This window comes from Xenopus laevis, chromosome 9_10L, assembly GCF_017654675.1.
Source record: "Xenopus laevis strain J_2021 chromosome 9_10L, Xenopus_laevis_v10.1, whole genome shotgun sequence".
Lineage (NCBI taxonomy): Eukaryota > Metazoa > Chordata > Amphibia > Anura > Pipidae > Xenopus > Xenopus laevis.
This window is the reverse complement of record NC_054387.1, coordinates 52,132,335-52,150,869: the sequence shown is the minus strand read 5'-3', so window position 1 is coordinate 52,150,869 and position 18,535 is coordinate 52,132,335. Positions and strand designations below refer to the sequence as shown.

The following is an 18,535-nucleotide window of genomic DNA, read 5'->3' as shown; positions in this document are numbered from 1 at the left end:
CTTGGGTGGATACACTCGATACAATCTTTGATAACCTAGTCTCATCCAGCGACAAACATATCCATTTTAAATTCCTACACAGGACCTATCTCACGCCATAGAGGCTCCATAGAATCTCTTTAACCTATATTGATGAATTCCCTCGATACAACACTAATATCCATTCTGTTAGCATACACTAAGAAATGTATCATTATCAAATGGAAAAATCCAAATCCCCCAGATAGACTTGACTACCTTAACTCAAGTCTACCCCTACACAAGTCCATCTACTCAGTGTGCACTGCTATGATGCACAACCTTCTTATCTCTTGATTAAGATATCTCTGGCTCTAGCCCTCTCAAAGAATGACACTAACAACACAGTTGGTATTGGAAAATATTATTCTACTCAGTATCTTACATTAACTGCATGCAACCTCGATGTTTAGAAATAGCTTTGTAATTGTTTGCTTCTATTTCTTTTGTTAAATGTTGTTATTGTAAAATTCTAAATATTTACCCTACTGTATTGTAGGACATGCAATCATTGAATATAATGTACAATGTTAAGCTACATTTTACTCTGTAATGTTACACTGTGATATAACTCTGCTTGAAAGAACTACATTGTCATGATCTGCTATTGTATAATTCAATAAAACCGGGGTGTATTGTATACTTGTATACAAATGTGCCTAATGACTTTGGGAAAGCCTGGAGTTGAATGTGGTGCTATTTCCAGGGCACCAATAGCAGGTTACATCAATAGCTGCAACTGATGTGCACCCAAAAAATAGCTCACTAAAGCTATTTTACTACTGCACACTGGAACTGATGCTGTTAGCTTCTGCCTAACTCCATCTCCCACAATGCTTTACACGTCTATTAACCAGGTGGCTTCTGCTACATTTTATGAAGAATCAGAACCAGCAGTGCAGAGAATAGCAAGGGACAGATGATCCTTTCAATAGCAATTACTGATACTGAAAATATAGTGTATAATGGAAAGTTGCTTAGAACTATATTTTCTTTCTTTAGTATGTTATTTGGGGGCAGGGGTTAAAGCCCCTTTAAATAAAACCAGTGCATCCAGTGCTATTACTGTAAGTAGTCTATGTCTTCAGCCATGTATCCTTTGGTAACACTGCTCATCTCAGAAGAAGAAAACAAGGCTTGCAGTGTGGGGTCAGGGTGCAAATAGAAAACGTTATAGTGCTTGTCAACTAATAATCATCTTCCCTAATTATTTCTCAGGTTGGCAAATCAAGAGTTTAAGAAATGGAAGGAAACAGTGAATCTACAGCAGTTGCATGCAGTGGATAATCCAACCAAAATTGGGGACATCAGTCTATGTATGAGCACAATGATCAGATGCCTAGCAAACCAATAAAACAGGGAAACAAGAGGTTTAGTGACCATTTAATGTAACATGACCACTTTTTATATTATTGTCCCTTTAATAGCACAAATAACCTTGCAAAGAGCCGAGCCACAAATCTTTCCGTGACAATATTCCATGTAGAACAAGCGATGGAAACGATGAAAAGAAACATCAATCTGCAGGTTCAATGTCAGGTCTCTAATACTCTTCATGCTATAATTTAGCCGCCAGCTCCTGTATCTCACAGCATGAACTGTTTCCTGGGCACAGCAGACCTACAGGTTCACACTGCTTAATAGTCTCTAGAGGGTAAATATGACACAACACAGACCTCAGTGGTCTTACATTCTCTATATATGATTTCCGATTTAACCCATTCATCACTGAAATTCAATCCCCTAAAATGGACACACAAGGGCCCGAAGCAGTTCAACAAAGCCGAGTGGCAGTATTTATAAGCTTGGTGTACATTCTAGAATGAACTGGCATAATAAACCCCTTGGCTATGGGGGCCTACAGCCACAGAGGTCCCGGCAAGGATCTCTGCACCCTCTTGGCCCTCAATGTCCATTCTCTATGTAGCCTGTAATCTAAATTTGGGCCCTCCATGTCCCTCAATCCTTAATAGGATCCATCAAGGATCTCCATTTCAGACACCCCATTCTTCGAGTTTTAAATCTAGCACTGGTGCACGAGGGAAAAGTGGGTTTAAGGACAGTGATGGGGCACAAGTGGTCTACAGTTATCCCTTGCCTGTAGAGGCCCCAGTAACTAATTTTCACTTAACCTGGGGCCAGCAGTTAGTGCACCTTCACCTGCTTATGTATCTTCCAAGGTAGGTTATTTCCTACTAGCTAGCTCTGCCCAGGGTCATAAGATCTCCTGGTGAGACCCAGTCCTGGACAATTCCCATCAATCCTTCTTATTTCTATTCCAACATAACATAAATATACTATTTGGTACATCTCATCAGGTTCAGTTCAGGTCAGGTTCTCCTGTGGGCCCTAGGAGGTCTGACACTGGTTCTACTACCCTGAACACCAAATAAATGACCAGCTTGCTGGGAAATAAATAATGAACACTGTTATTTTCACAGCTATGACGCTTAATTTTTCTGATTACTAGACCGTGAGCTCCACTACTCCTAGGCTCCTATTAAGGAATGTGCTTGTTAAAAGGTCTGGCTGATGAAATCTGGCTGATGAAATGTGATTTACATTACAGGGAAAGAGTCTGGGAAGCTCCGAATGTAAGTGCTTTTGTCACTGCACCTGACCAAATACAGGACTTGGCTATTTCGACCAATAGCAGTCCCTAGCATCACTTCTACCTGTCTCCATGTTAACCAAACACAGAGGCCATTACCAGCATCCCAGAGCCTCCAGTGCAGTATCCATGGCAACCCAGAGAGAGTGGGGGGGAGAGCGAGAAAAAAAAGAGGCGGTGAGGGAGCAGGTGGGGGTGGGTATGAGAGATAAAAAAAAAGACAAGAAGAAACATAAAGCAGAGAAAAGGGAAAGGGGGAGCAGCATTTAATCTGAGAAGGTGAAGAGAGAACAGAAAGCTGGGGAGAGAGACATGGGGAGACCAGCAGGTAGAGCCAGTCCATGAATAACAAGTACAAGGGACAAGGGGTGTGGGGAGTGGGGGTCTAGGGGGTGGATGAATTGGAAAGAGAGAAGGATAAATAGAAGTGAAATCCAGAACACAGTAACTGTGTGGGAGGAGAGGAAGTAGGGCCCTAAATCATTGTTATATGGGATGACTCATTTAAATCCACAGGACTTAGCCCCATCCTGGTCTATCTGGCTCATCTATAAGGCTCAAATACTGGCATTATCTGCATCAGTGTTTCTCAAGCCTCAGTAGGCGATTCCATACTAAAGTGCCAAAATATTGCATTGTTTCTCTTAATGTTCTTTCCCTGTAGGTTCAATGCAAGCATGTAAATAATCAGCGGCGTTACCAGGAATCTGTGGACAATCCCACCACTAACACCTGTTGCTCCCACTTCCCTCTCCAGTAGAACAGGAAGGTGGTTTAGTTTTAGGAATGGGGATCAGAGCACACAAGGATTTGCAGGTACTTAGGCAGAGTAGGGAAAACCTACTCACTTGTAAAGTTTGCCAAAGAAGTACATTTTTGCACAACCTGCCCCTCCAAGGTCAAATTGGGCCAATGATTGCATCGCATTGTGTGGTCTATGCAGACCCATTGAGAGGGTGGCATCCACAGACTGATACACTCCTTGCCCAACAGCATTTCCAGCCTTCCCAGTGTCTGCTAGAGCCCCGATCAGATAAGGATGCAGTCGTTTTTGCTTCATACATGGTCGGTAGTGGCAGAGCCAGCAGCCAATGACAGTCCCTGTATGGCAAGATATGTTGTTGTTTAATAAACCATTAAACCTTTTAAATGGTAAAGTAATTATAATAAATAGGTTGGTAACTTACAACTGTATTTACTGTACTGCACTTTAGGTGTATGGTCAATGCAAAGGGCCTGTATCTGAAGGAGCACAAGGGATGTAACAATAAGGCTGTAGAGAAGCCCAGGGCCATGAAGAATCAACTATCAACTCTGCATTGTGGAGGGAGTAACACAGTCCCAAAGGGGTTTAACCAAAAGGGTGTGTATATATAACTATCCAAATAGCAAAGAAACCGCACTCCAGGTCTTTTAAGGTGAAAAAATCAAATCATATTTATTTCGACGTTTCGGCTCCTAACTTAAGCCGTCCTCAGGAAGTGATAACAACACAAACAACACACATATTTTAACCATTATATATATATTGCAAAGCATCCTAATTATTTAATGATCATATTTGTTTCTGAACTGCTTATAGTTATAATGAAGCTCCTGTAAATAAAGGTATATTTTTTTTAGTTTCATACGTTGGATCTCTGCAACTGGCATTAATTGCTGACATCCTGTAATAAGTAAGGCTTTGCATTCCAGTCATGTAGCCACACAGCATCCCAAGGAGAACCCATATGGCTTGGCTGGCAATAAAATTTAGGAGGTGTTCTGTAGCCAAAAGAACCACGGTAGCTCTGATAGAACAGAGAGGGTGGGTTCACTTGAAATCTGTCATTTTTGTAGCACGTACCAAACATACCATGTATCAATCACACTGTGTACCAACCTCTCAGGGGTTTCAGTTCTATATTTCAAAATTGTAAACAGAACGGAACATACTTCAATTAAGTAAACTAAAGAAATGAGTGTGTAGGGCATTAGGGATGGGTTAGTAGAAATTGGATATGGCCACTATGGTCTTAAAGCAGAACTAAAGCTTAAAACTGGCTAGAAAATGCTGTATTTTATATACTGAACTTACTGTATCAGCCCAGAGGTTCAGCAGCCCTATAACTGTAATGATCTATTCTAGACCTTCACATTTTCACACCAACAGCTCCCCATCTTTAACCTTGTTAGGTCACCTTTCAGTGTCGGACTGGCCCATCGGGAATCCGGGATACCAGGAAAACTCCCGGTGGGCCCAGGTGTCAGTGGGCCCTCATGCTGCTAAACATTTGGCCTATTTCATTGCAATTCCCTATTTATATTGAGAACAAAGAAACAATAGATCAGATAATAGATTCTAGTATTATAATATGTAAAGAAAAGAGACTAGGAGAATAGTGGTTGAGAGAGGAGAGGAAGAATATAAGTAATGAAAGTGGGCCCCAGGTCTAATGTTTTAAGGTGGGCGCCTGGTGTCCCAGTCCAACACTGTCACCTTTTGTGTGTCAGCGGCACTGCACATGCTCAATGAGCTCTGGGCTGCTGGTGTGAAGCTTAGAGGTCATCAGAAACCATCAAACAAAAAATGAGGTTCATCTATCACAGAACATGCTGCTATAGGGCTGATTATTAAATTCTGCTGCCATGTAACCTGAATTGATTATTATTATCTTTGTTTTGACTTTATATTTAATATATATATATATATATTGTAGGATATGTGTGTCAAAAGTGCACAGTATCAAGTGTATTTCACCAGCATTAGGCTGGTGAAATAAGAAACTCCAGGGAAAAGTCTGTGTGGCTGCAGCAAGTAATGCTGTTTAATTCTATTCTGGCTTAGGAAAAGCTGGATAGTGGGTCCCTGGAGTGAATGGAAGAGAGCAGGCTGGGCTTCCATTCCTAGCTTCAGAAAGGGTTTTTTAGCTGCCAAGCTATAGGCAAATAACTAATTAAGCTACAGGTGAGCTGTAGTTAAAAGGAGGTGTGCAGCAACTCCCCTGGATATCTCCTGAAGATGGAGGAGGGTGAGGACCTTCTTGAGTGAAGGAAGGTGTCTGTGTGTAGCTGGGAAGGAGAATGATTCCCTGCTGACCTGAGTTGGAGAGAGAGCTCCAAAGCACTGGAGAGGAAAAGAGAAACCCCTCCCAGGAGACAAGTGTGTCTCGAGTGTGCCCAGAGAGGATTCTGGGATTTGTGGTCCACCAAAAGCCAGTGAGGGCTAAGGAAACCGTGAGTTAAAGTTAACACCAGTGAGGGTGTGAATTGGGACTGTTAAGGCTTATGTGAAGCAAATGTTATCCCCAATGTGAAGCCAGTGGGCTGAAGATTTGTGTTTGTGCCAAATAAAGGTCAGTAAAACTGCATTTAAACTTAAAGGCGTTGTTGGTCTCCATTCTCTGTGCTGAAAACTGTTCCGGGGCCTTGGGGTTTTGCTACCTGAAGCTCACAATATATATATATATATATATATATATATATATATATATATATATATATATATATATATATATATATATATATATATATATATATAAATATACACACACAGGGAGTCCTCGAGTTACATACACCCGACTTGCATACAACTCACACTTACCGTATATACTCGAGTATAAGCCGTCCTGAGTATAAGCCGAGGTACCTAATTTTACCTCCAAAAACTGGGAAAGCTTATTGACTCGAGTATAAGCCTAGGGCGAGAAATGCAGAAGTTTTTGGTAAGTTTCAATCAAAAAATTGAAACTTACCAAATTTCTGCTCCCATTGGTGGTGCCGGCGTCTCATTTTTGGATGCCGGCGACCATTCTTGGAGACTATTCTTGGACGCCAGCGACTATTCTTGGACACCGGCGACTATTCTTAGACGCCGATGACCGTTTTTGCGCTTGACCCGAGTATAAGCCGAGGTACAGTTTTTCTGCATATTTTGGGGGCTGAAAAACTCAGCTTATACTCGAGTATATACAGAGGCTTTTACAGTAACATACTGTGGTTTCCTTGACTTTTATTAGCATGTAGCCCCAATCCCCTCTAGCATGTGTTGTCTACTGCAGAGCACAGAAAGGTAAAAATAAATATGTACAGAAAGGTAAAAATAAATGTTAAGACAAACATCTAAGTTGCATTAATTAAGTATATGTACAAATTCAACTTAAGAACAAACCTACAGACCCTATCTCGTACGTAACCCAGGAGCTGCCTGTATATATGTATTATAATAAGTGAAAGCAGCCCAGAGTATATAATGTGAGTCAGCAGGAAAAAAGATGGGGCACAACCCTTATGTTTTTGCACACTGCATTCTCTGCTGTACCCAACTTCCCTGGAATTCTGGGATAACCGCACTATGATACATGCGTTTGCACACAGGATGGGTTGGTAAGTGCCATATTATGCGCCATCTGCATAAAAGAATATCATTGTCAATTTTAAAGTTTGCAAACACATAGTCCGGGAAGGTTAGCACTGTAAAATAAGAGCTGACTTGGCAAACAACTTGCCCCCCTCATGCCTCTCATCTGCAGGGCTATTTCAGTCTCCTGGTTGCAAAGGGAAATGAGACTGGGGGGGGGGATGAGATATCTCATGTTAATCAGACTTCCCCCTGGGACCAGTAACCTCTGTGCGTTCCTCACTTTCTGCTCTCCCGCTGATGGTGGAATTTCAGCTCAAGACAATTCAACATCCAGCCAGGAATAATAAAAAAGGGGATATTTAAGACTTTCAGTTGGACACATAACAGAGCTATGAGACCACTGAGAAAATAACTTTTCAGCTTCCCTATGGGAGAAGAAAACCCTGGGTCATTCCAGAAAGAATTTGTTGAGTTTTTTTTTTGTTCCATTTTTGCCCAACTATGTAAATTCCATTATTTATATTCTGCTGAGCCTGCAGCTTTAACTAAATCATTTATACATGCATCTCAAGGAGAAATGTGCAGTATGAGAGCAGAGTGGGCAGACTGAGAGGGTCGCTTCCTAAGTGGGGAGAGGGCAGTATTAGATGAGTGTATACTGGGAGAGGGGTTAATAAAAAAGGGGGTTCAACATGGGTAGGGATTGAACAGAATGAAAGGTCTGTGTCCTGGAAGCGGAGAGGGCAGAATGAGGGTGGGACCTGGGTAGCCAGAATGAGAGGGTGCACTGTGGGCAGGTAGTAGACAGAATGAGAAGATGCACCAGGTTTGAGAGTGAGCAATAAGTGTGTGATTCACCCCATACTCAGCTGTATGAGAGGGGTACACCCTGGGTGGAGAGGAGACTAATATGAGAAGGGTGTACCATCTGTAGGAAGTTGGCAAGAGTGAGAGGAGTGAAAGTTGACAGGGCATGTAACTTTATCCAGTGGCCTATGGGTTTATTACTATGTATGAGGCTTCTCCAATCAGAAGAATGGGCACTGATTCCAAGCATTCCCTACCTGTGCTGGGCTCTCTATACACACAACAAGCCTTTCCCTTCTGTGTGATGCCACCAAACACCAGCCATACCCCTTACTGTATTGAACCTGCTGATAATGCAACTGAAAGGGTTACTGGGGTGTGCTGATGGGGCAGAGCAGCAGGTCAGGGGCAGAGTACTGGGAACTGCAGCAACAGGAAAAAGTTAGGGTCCTGCAGACAATACCAGTAAATCATGGTTACTATGGTATCTTAAAGGAATACAATCGGCCCAATTCAATCTGGGCTGTGTATATTACAGAATTCTTTATGTACATTGTTGTGTTAATGTTTCTTATTGTAAATAACCAGGCAGGGTATCATGTGTATACATACAGGTTTAGCTGGGGACCATAGGAGACTAATGAATGCATGTTCCCAATGTTCCCAGATAAGCTATGGGGGCAGGTATAATGTTACTAGCAAACAATGGCACTGTATAAAGCACTGAATATTCTCATTCCCTGACACGCAGTCCCTATAAGAACAAAAGCCGTGGTATAATGAGGCTCATTTTGCATCACTTGTTCAGTGGAGGAGTTACAAAGGATCTGGCAGGTAAGGTTACTTATTTAGGGACACCGCTGGTAACCAAGACTAGTTTCTAGCAACTATATCCCAGGCCCTAATATAATGCTGAGAATAATGAAGGAGGGGCCCTAAAAAGACATTATTTTGCCCAACTAGAAGGAAGATGCACTTATAATGAGTTTTTATTGTTGGAAGCTATTTGTCACTTAGTTATTATGATTTAGAATTAAAAATTGTATTTTCCATAAACATACCAAAAGTGAATGTAAATGTGAACTTTATCCTTAAAGGAAAAATAAAGCTTAAACATGTTGTTGATATTCTTTTTGCCACCTTTACGATCAAGCTTTAGGACCAGCAGCAGAAATGACAGGCCCCAGAGGGACCGAGATATTAATCCATAACCCACCTGGGCCTTGGTGCAGGGGGATAAGTAAAATGGGACCCCTGAGAATGGGAACACTGAGTTGGTACAGAGATACATCTCCCTCTCTAATGCTGCACACACTTATGGAGGTCTGGTAGAATAAACTAAAGCAGCTCTGCAAGGAACAAATCAATCGATACAATAGATCTGCATCATTTAGGTATGTGCCCCCCCCACCATCATGGAAGTTTTAACCCTTCCAGTTTCAATGGGAAATCTGATTGGTTTATAACTGCCCTGTGTTTTTCTGAATCCTTGCAGATCTAATTACCATTAGCAGAACATATTTAGAGTTATATGGCAGCATAAGGTTCCAGACATACAGATATGTTTGTCACATGTAATGTAGCACCAACAAGATAGAGCAGCTTATACAAAACATATCCAGCATGTTCATCACTAAAGACATGACTCAATATATATTTTATACACAAACAGGGCTAATATTTAACCAAACATTCCTTTTCTGTCTAATCAGGGTATTTTTTTTCAATTGAAAATAATGAGCTCTGTATAAACAAAGCAATCCCTTCCTTAGAGTGCTGATTTTGTAAGCCTTTGAGACAAGTAGAAGGCCAATATACAGACAGTTTATCCCTGGACTGATAAATGTTGCTACTTTGTGACTCAGCAGAACCAAAAAGTGGTTTCTTTTCAGTAAGTGAGAAAATCAAAGTGGTTTTTTTTTCTTATTTACGCCAAGAAATAACAAAAAAACACAGATATTTAGCTCTAAAATATATTGTAGTAATGAATAATTTATGGAACTGGTTTCACTTTGGCCTAAAAATTATTATTATATTTAAGAATGGCCCCTTTATCGGAGCTCCCTATAGATCTGCTACTGTCACTGTCCCTGTTTCAAGTGAGGGATTGGCATGTCCTAACGTTGCCTGCAAGAAGCACAGTAGGGGGATAGCCAATCACAGCCCTGCTACGACACAAGCAAAAACAGGCTTCAGTTCCCTATCAGGTCAGCCTAGCTGCTGATTGGTTTCTATTCTACAGTGCATTGTGCTGAGTGCCACCAGCTCTTCTGCACAGCCTGGGAAAGGAGGCAGCTATAAAAGAGTATAAAGCACTGGCACATTCCTGTTTTTCAGACAATATGTCTCCTTTCATTTAAACAATTGGAAAAAAAAAGCATGTTCAGTACAAGCCCTATTCATTTAGCTCATGTTGAAAAGGGGTGGTATGTCATCAATTTAAGATTCTCCTAATTTTCATGCCATCTTTTCTCTATGGAATCCATCATTTTAGCAATACATGAATGTAAAATTCCCCTCAAGTAAATGACAATTTAGTTTTTCTAATGAATTTATAAGTTTATGCTAATAATTGAGGTGCAAGGGCCATTCATTCAGTGGAGAGTGATGCGCTGCTTTGGTTTCACAAATTCCTTCTCTAAATGGACATTACACAAACTGATGCTGCAAGGAAGGATTGCTGGGCAACATAGATACACAGTACTAACCGATTGATAACCTAGTACAGGTACTGGACCTGTTATCCAGAATGCTTGGGACCTGGGGTTTTCCAGATAATGACTTTTTCCGTAATTTGGATCTTCATACCTTCAATATACTAGAAAATCATGTAAAGATTAAATAGACACAAAAGGCTGATTTTGCTTCCAATAAGGATTAATTATATGGTAGTTTGGATTGAGTACAAGGCACTGTTTCATTATTACAGAGAAAAATTTTATACTTTTTGTAATGGAGTTTATGGGAGACATCCTTTATGTAATTAGGAGCTTTCTGGATAATGGGTTTCCAGATAACAGATCCCACACCTGTACTCACTGTGAAGTTATTCACCATTGCTTAGGGAAAAAATATAATTCTAAGCATTTTTCCAATATCCAATCATTCCTTATTTTTCCATGGTTTATAGTTACTGTCCGTGTAAATGACATAGCTGTGAAAGCATTGTCTGTCTGTCCCTTGCTATGCAGCACTGATAGTTTGAATATTGGATGTAGCAATAACAATGGCGTTGATACCGTTGATACGAGTCCTGGAACAGGATAGACCTAAATACCATAGAAATCCCTTTGGCTACTCACTTCATAGCACTTCCTCATCTTTTTATTCAGATCCTCTTCTATTCATATATATGGTTGGTCTGATAAACTCAAAAACCACAAATAATAAAAAACAATTATTGACTCTCTACATCATAATTTAAAAGTGGACAATTATGATTGGAGAAGCTTGGAGAGAGATTGCAGTCCCTCTACAATGAAACTGACCTCATTACCAGTAGGAAATAAGTGGGACTTCATTTTCATACTTTTTTTTTTTTTTTTTTAGAAGAGTCTTAAAGCTCCAGCTCCATCAGCCTCATTGCTAATATGGCCCTGAATGCTGTTTTTAACATCTGTGAGAAATGATATTATATACCTATAAAAAATAAAACAATAACAAGTATCGGGACACAGTTTATGCGCACGCAGCAATAAATAAACTTTTCTCTGGCTAGATTCCCAGAGGGTAGAGACATGATTTATGCTCCCTGCCCTTTTCCGCTTTATAAAAACAGAATAAAAAAAAAAGATAGAGAAACATGTGGTTAGGGTACTGGGAGAGAAGGGAGCCAGGAATTAATGAGACCTTTCCGAACAAAAACATCTATATGTTATTGCCCAACAGCTGGAAATTTCACTTTTTTATATTGGAAGCTGCCAAGGAGCACAAATGGTCGGTAGGGCAGTCTTGCTTTAAACGTGCCTTAGTTGAACATATTGTACTGTACAGGCCCAACAATATGACCTGATTATTTGGAATCATCCTGTGCCAGAAGCAGGATTATGAGGCAGAGGGCGAAGGTTCCAGGAGAGAAAACATCACTGCTTCCTTGCTTGCCTACTTTGATGTCACCTCCTTATGGTTCTGGGCATCTCATCAGCAAGGAGGTGCCCCATTTAAACTCAGACGCTACAGAAACCATCATTTATTAATAGTTTGTGGCCCCACAACAAACCCAGTATAAAAACTTGCCAGTTATTACAAACTGTTTCCAGGACTGGTGTGTCACAGATGATGTACTCTACAGAGGACACAATGCACCATGCCAGCATACAAAACACACCCAATAGGCACGATTGCTAACATTTTTTCTGAACAATTTTGCCCCTATAAATTATGGGCAAATTTATCTAAAGCTACCCAAACGCAGGCTGATAAAAACTGCCAATCTAGTCTATCGGCAGCTTTTTGGATGGTGTTTGGGGCCCTTTGGTGTCCCTGCCTGACCAGTATCTGGTTGAAAATTTGCCAGATATCTATTGGACAGGTTTGAAAATCCTTTTGGACTGCATCTGTGCATTAATGTGATCCGTGTCCTACTGGTCCACTCTGCAGGTAGACCTTGTAGTATGTTTCTACTATTGGCCCCAGGCCAGTGATCAAATTAGTACAATTTGGCACGACACATGGGTTATTAAACCTAGCGATGATGGCCTTGCCAAACAAAAGGATCTTTACATTTATGGCTAACTTAAAATGATACTGACACTAAAAAAATATTATTCAAAAAATTAATGCACATCAAAAGTTACCCATAGGTCATGTTAATCATTTTTCACTGATAGTTCTGCTTTTGTAAGTAATTGTTACTTGAAGTTCTTAAACCTGACTGTTTTGCCAACCTGACTGTCCCTTCTCAACATGTCAGTTAGAGTTTCTAATGGTAACAGACTACTGCTGAAGCTCAAATATGGCAGCCCCCTCAGCGAGGAACACGGGGGATCCGATGGGTAATGTAAAAACACCTGTAAATACTTTTATGGCAAAATTATAAATAGCATGGGAAGACAATATTATGATGTAAAAAAGGTTTAATTTCTGGTGTCAGTATCTCTTTAAGGTGCCATGTACGTTGGGTGTTAATAAATAGCACATATACTGCCTATTTATGATCATCACCAACTGAATATCTGCTGTCAGTGCTAGACACAGGTTAATTTTATTTACAGAAATACAATTTACATTGTTTATTCTTTTCAATGAACAGATGATATAAGAAGGGAGGAAGGCTTGTTGCACATGGGACAAATTCTTTTCTGACCCCTGTTGAGGATACAACACCATAGCCAAGCACGCAAGATGGTACTAGCCTCTCATTTCCAAGACAAAGTGGCCAAACACGTTATGGACAGCAGATCTGTTTCCTTATATTATATATATTTATCCTTGCAACTGGTGGGAGAAGTAGGTTAAATAAAATACAGCATCCATAAGGCCATGGCACAGAATACTAGGCCGGAGCATGGGAATGAGGGAGACTGCCCAAGGTTATCTAAATAAGCTCACTGTTATACCAAACCAGAGAGCCCCATCCTCTTAAAACGTAATACCTTAATGCCACACATTTGTAAACCATTACTAGGCAGAGATAGATAGATGATTTATAGATAGATGATTGATTGATAGATATAGGTAGATAAACAGAGAGAAAACTATATATGTATGTATATATATATATATATATATATATATATATATATATATATATATATATATATGGAGAGAGAGAATGTATAGACATAAATTGATAGATAGATATGCATCGATAGACAAAAAAAATGGATAGAAGATAGATGAATATATAAAGAGAGAAAACAGATAGGTAAATGTATAAAGGGCAATAATAAACAATAGATAGATAAATGATAGATAGATATATAGATAGATCGATAGACAGGAACAGATAGATAATGATGGCAAAAGAAATAGATGATAGCTAGCTTGCTAGAACGATAGATATAACAACTGATATATATGTACAGCTAGATAGGTAGACAAACAGAAAGATGGATAGATGATAAAAAAATATTCATTAATAAAGGATAATAGCATATAGCAAGATAACTAAAAATGAAATAGATTAACTATATAGTTAGAATGATAGATCGATGATAGCTAGACAGATTAGAAAACATAATAACATAGCAAGAGAACTAGCTAAAAGATAGGAAAGATGGATAACAGATAGATTGATCGTAGCTAGCTGTAGATAGATAGATGATAGATAGATAGATAGATGATAGATATAGTAGCTAGCTAGAAATAGATAGATGATAGATATAGTAGCTAGCTAGAAATAGATAGAGAGATATAATAGCTAGCTAGAAATAGATAGATAGATAGATAGATAGATAGATATAGTAGCTAGCTAGTAATAGAAATAGATGATAGATAGATATAGTAGCTAGCTAGTAATAGAAATAGATAGATAGATGATAGATAGATATAGTAGCTAGCTAGAAATAGATAGATAGATAGATAGATAGATAGATAGATAGAGAAGCTAGCTAGAAATAGATAGATAGATAGATAGATAGATAATAGAAAGATAGATAGATAGATAGATAGATAGATAGAGAAGCTAGCTAGAAATAGATAGATAGATAGATAGATAGATAGATAGATAGCTAGATAGATAGATAGATAGATAGATAGATGACAGATAGATATAACAGCTAGCTAGAAATAGATAGATAGATAGATAGATAGATGATAGATAGATAATAGATAGATAGATAGATAGATAGATAGATAGAGAAGCTAGCTAGAAATAGATAGATAGATAGATAGATGACAGATAGATATAACAGCTAGCTAGAAATAGATAGATAGATAGATAGATAGATAGATAGATAGATAGATAGATAGATACAGTAGATAGTTAGATAGATAGATAGATAGATAGATAGATAGATAGATGATAGAGATAAATAGATAGATGATAGATAGATAGATAGATAGATAGATAGATAGATAGATAGATAGATATAGTAGCTACCTAGTAAGAGAAATATATAGGTATATAAATAGTAGCTAGAGAGATTGCTCGACAGATAGATGATAGATAGATAGATGATAGATAGATGATAGACAGACAGACAGACAGACATTATAGAAAGCAAATAGAGTGATGTTTGCTAGTTATTGGTATTGTATATAGATTGTGCATGCAGAGGGAGCTCCTGGAGGAAAGCCAGCTATAAGGAGCAATGCAGTACCTAGAAAACATTGAGACAAGGCATTCTGTGGTCTGCTCATCCAGGCACAGAACATTCTCACACCAGAATTTTATCCTTCTGGATCTGGTATTCCTGCAGTAATCTGCCCCCCCCCCATTTCAACTGGTTTCTTTCAGAAATGCAAATGGACTAGCTGTACCCATAGGTGTGCACTCCCATAGAGGAAGCCATAGACTGTATATAGTAAACAGGCAAATGTCATGTTTCAGCACTGACAGCAATGTCACACTGGGAATGCTCTGCGCTGCTATGCTAAGCACGCAGGGATCTGTAAATATGCACACACCCCGGCTCTATAACCTGCAGCATCTGTTTAGTAAACCTGGCACACAGAACGCAGGCAATGATACCATGTATCAGCTGACATCACCGCACAACCATCTCCTGGCACAACGCACAAATAAATACAATGTATCAGCCGACATAAACAAACAATTGTCTCTGGAACCCCCTGTACTCACGCAGCCAAACCCAGTGACACAGAAAGGGTTAAAGGTAGTCAAGCCCACAAATGCAGAAGAGTCCAGGCCCTGTGGGGGCCAAAAACAGAAAGGGGCACAGAGAAGATCCATTATCCATAGCTAGATGACAGTGATGGGGACAGCCAATAGATACAAGGTGCCTTACCTTCCCACTGTCTGGTTAGCCAGCTGTCTCATCCGATTGAACTGCTTCTTCATCTTTGCTGTAGGTATCTAATATCTGTATATATATATATATATATGTATATATAATTCTCTAGTGGAGACACCAAATAAATAAATAATAAATAGACCCTTCCCCCCAGTGCAGCACAAACATTTACATGCCCCCTCCGTTATAGGGGTGCTGCAGCACGGAGCATCTTCCAGTGGAGCGTAGGTGCCAGGGTGCAGGGTAAATCCATGGGTGGAGAGGGGGCATCCAGGATGGAGGGGTGCTTCCTCGTTCACCCCCTCCTCTCCTTAATTGCCCCTTTATTGCATGGTCCAAGTGCTGACAGATCCAGCCCCAGATTTGAAGCTCAATACTGAACAAATGGGTTTAGCAGAGAGTGAAAATAAGAGGCAAGGAGTGGGAGTGCTGGAGGAGGGGAGGGCCGGCATGGCTGGGGGTGGAGAGGACCAGTCAGTGGCTTTCCCCACCCCCATACAATATACATGCACTGCAGAACTCCACTCACGTCAGATGCTGCCGGTGCAACCTTGTCCACAGCTGCTCCGCACTCCAGGAGCTTTTCTAAAGGACAGGGCACATTAAATAACTTGTGGGCAGCAACAGCCTGGCAAATTTTATTCAACACATAATGTGCCCCTGTGCTCTGTATCTTATGAGTGTGCTGGCTCCACAGACCCCTTATTGTTACTCTTACAGATGCTTTGTGACCCCAAAAAGATACTGAGTAGCAGCTGGTGGTAAGTAAGAAGGCCTTGGTGATAGCCTGGCTGTAATAAGTACCTAAAGGTGACCATATAAGGGAAGATTTAAAGTTAGGCACCCCCAAGTGATCGTATATACTTACCCCGGGACGGTGCTCCTATCAGCAGAAATCTGCACTGGCCCGGGGTTCTTCCAGCGAGCACCACGGAGTGATCCTCTTCCTGCGACTTCTTTCTTCACGTATGGGTGCACATATGCAGTATCGCAAAAAGTCTAACTTATTTTTTTTATAGCTAAAATTTTCATTGTTTTATAACACATCAAACATAAGACAAAAGATATGCCGTAAATGCGGTTGAGTTACTATTACAGAGCTTTGAGCAAAATATTTACTTACAGATTTGTTTAGTAGTTTGGTTGATACACTCAACATCTAAAATATAGTTCAAACAGTCATACATTGAGATGTGCATGTTACCTCTGGAATACCTATAATCAACATTGAACAGTAACAGCATGTTCTAAATAAAATTAAGAACTTTTGACTTTTATAGTATAAATGTTTCTTTTCATGTTAGGGAGCCCTGACCCCCAAGCCCCGATTAGCACAATGGACTCCATGTTTTTTCAAATCTTTTCAGTGAGCCTCTGGCTAGTAAGGTGAGTTCTGATTCACCAATGTTATCCAGTTTTGTACTGTGGGTGGTTGGGGACCCATTCATGCCATGGCAATTACTTTCTTGGCATAGTACAGAAGTGTTCGGTATCTAACTCTGGCATGATTAGTGTATATGATTTCTTCATGTGCACAACTGTGGAGTCAGCAGCTTAGGGAAATCAAATTTATCTGCCAAGATATCCAAAACTTCGGTCCAGAACTTGGAGACCAGTGGACTCAACCAAACCATGTGTAAGAAGTTGGCTCATTCTGCCCCACACCTATGACATCTTGCAGTTGGATTACTTCCCATGGCCTTTAATCGCACAGGGGTGATATAGAATTGGTAAAGCCATTTAAAGTGAACTAGTTTGTTGCGTAGAGATGACTATAACCTTTATCTATTGCTTCCTCCCATTCCTCATCTTCGCGGTCTGGGATGTCAGCTAGCCATTTTTGGCAAAAAGTCGAACTTTAATGAAGTTGGCTATTTCATTCTTCTGTGCATGGGTCTGCCCCAGGAAATTTGAAAAAAGAAGGAAGCCGATTTTTCTGTGGTGCTCGCTGGAAGAACCCCCAGGCCGGTGCATTTTTCTCTTCATAGTGGCACTGGCCTGGGGTATGAAGTAAGTATTTAAAATCACTTGGGGATGCCTAACTTTTGGCACCCCAAGTACATAGAGCATTTCCTTCTGCTTTAAGCTGCTGATTTGCCCCTTAAGACCGATTTGACAGGATATCTGACTGTGTACTGGCCTCTCCTTGACAGATAACTGGTGTCGTATTAGCTTGTTGATGTTGCCCTCTCCTTATGGCCTGCATTATGATCAACGCAATATGGCTCAGCACATAGATAGTCGAATCAGGTAAAGATCACCCTGTCTGGTGAGTTTTCAGGTGTATGGACACCTTAGGCTAGGGCCACACAGGGCCCGATTTTCACCCAACCACTGGTAGTCACATCCCCTCTTTTCCGCATTCAGAATTATTGAATCGGAAGTGACGCAAACTGAATCAAAAAACCCAGAGTCTCTGCATTTTGAGCTGCAATCCAATGAAGTCTGTTTGCTACCGATTCAATATTTCTGAATGTGGAAGAGAGAGGATATGGAAACCAGGAAGCGGATTTCGGCAAGCGGTTTTTGGCCCCTGTGTAGCGCTAGCCTTAAAGCTTGCTTCCCACTTCCCCACCACAGTCCAGGTCAGTTTGCACCCTTACAACCCTACCTTATCAGCAAGTGCACAATGTAGCTCCCACTTCCTTGAACCAGATCTCCCAATCTGTTTTGTGGGGAGGACCATGCTTCCTATGAGAAGTTGGTCTGGTCTGAGAGAAACATAGGTTAGGAAAGTGATGTTGGCCACTTGTGCTGAGAATGCAAATTAGAAATGGACCACTAAACATGCATGCACTTGAAAACCGGGTAGGGGATAGCGAGGAGGATAGGCACCACCAG

At 40.4% G+C, this 18,535-nt stretch overlaps 1 protein-coding gene across 9 annotated transcripts in view; it reads right to left on the bottom strand.

Moving 5' to 3' along the window:
* The window catches only part of arhgap44.L (Rho GTPase activating protein 44 L homeolog), a 60,336-nt gene extending 44,212 nt beyond the window's left edge, over positions 1-16,124 (bottom strand). For 5 of the 9 annotated variants that reach the window (XM_018235460.2, XM_018235457.2, XM_041576241.1 and 2 more), the window contains exon 1: positions 15,689-16,122. In XM_018235460.2, coding sequence (XP_018090949.1) covers positions 15,689-15,741 — 53 coding nt within the window. In that variant the 5' untranslated portion in view covers positions 15,742-16,122. Of the gene's footprint in view, positions 1-15,688 lie in introns of all 9 variants that reach the window. The other 4 variants (XM_041576240.1, XM_041576244.1, XM_041576245.1 and 1 more) reach the window with 2 other exon arrangements.
* Between the last annotated feature and the right edge of the window lie 2,411 nt (positions 16,125-18,535).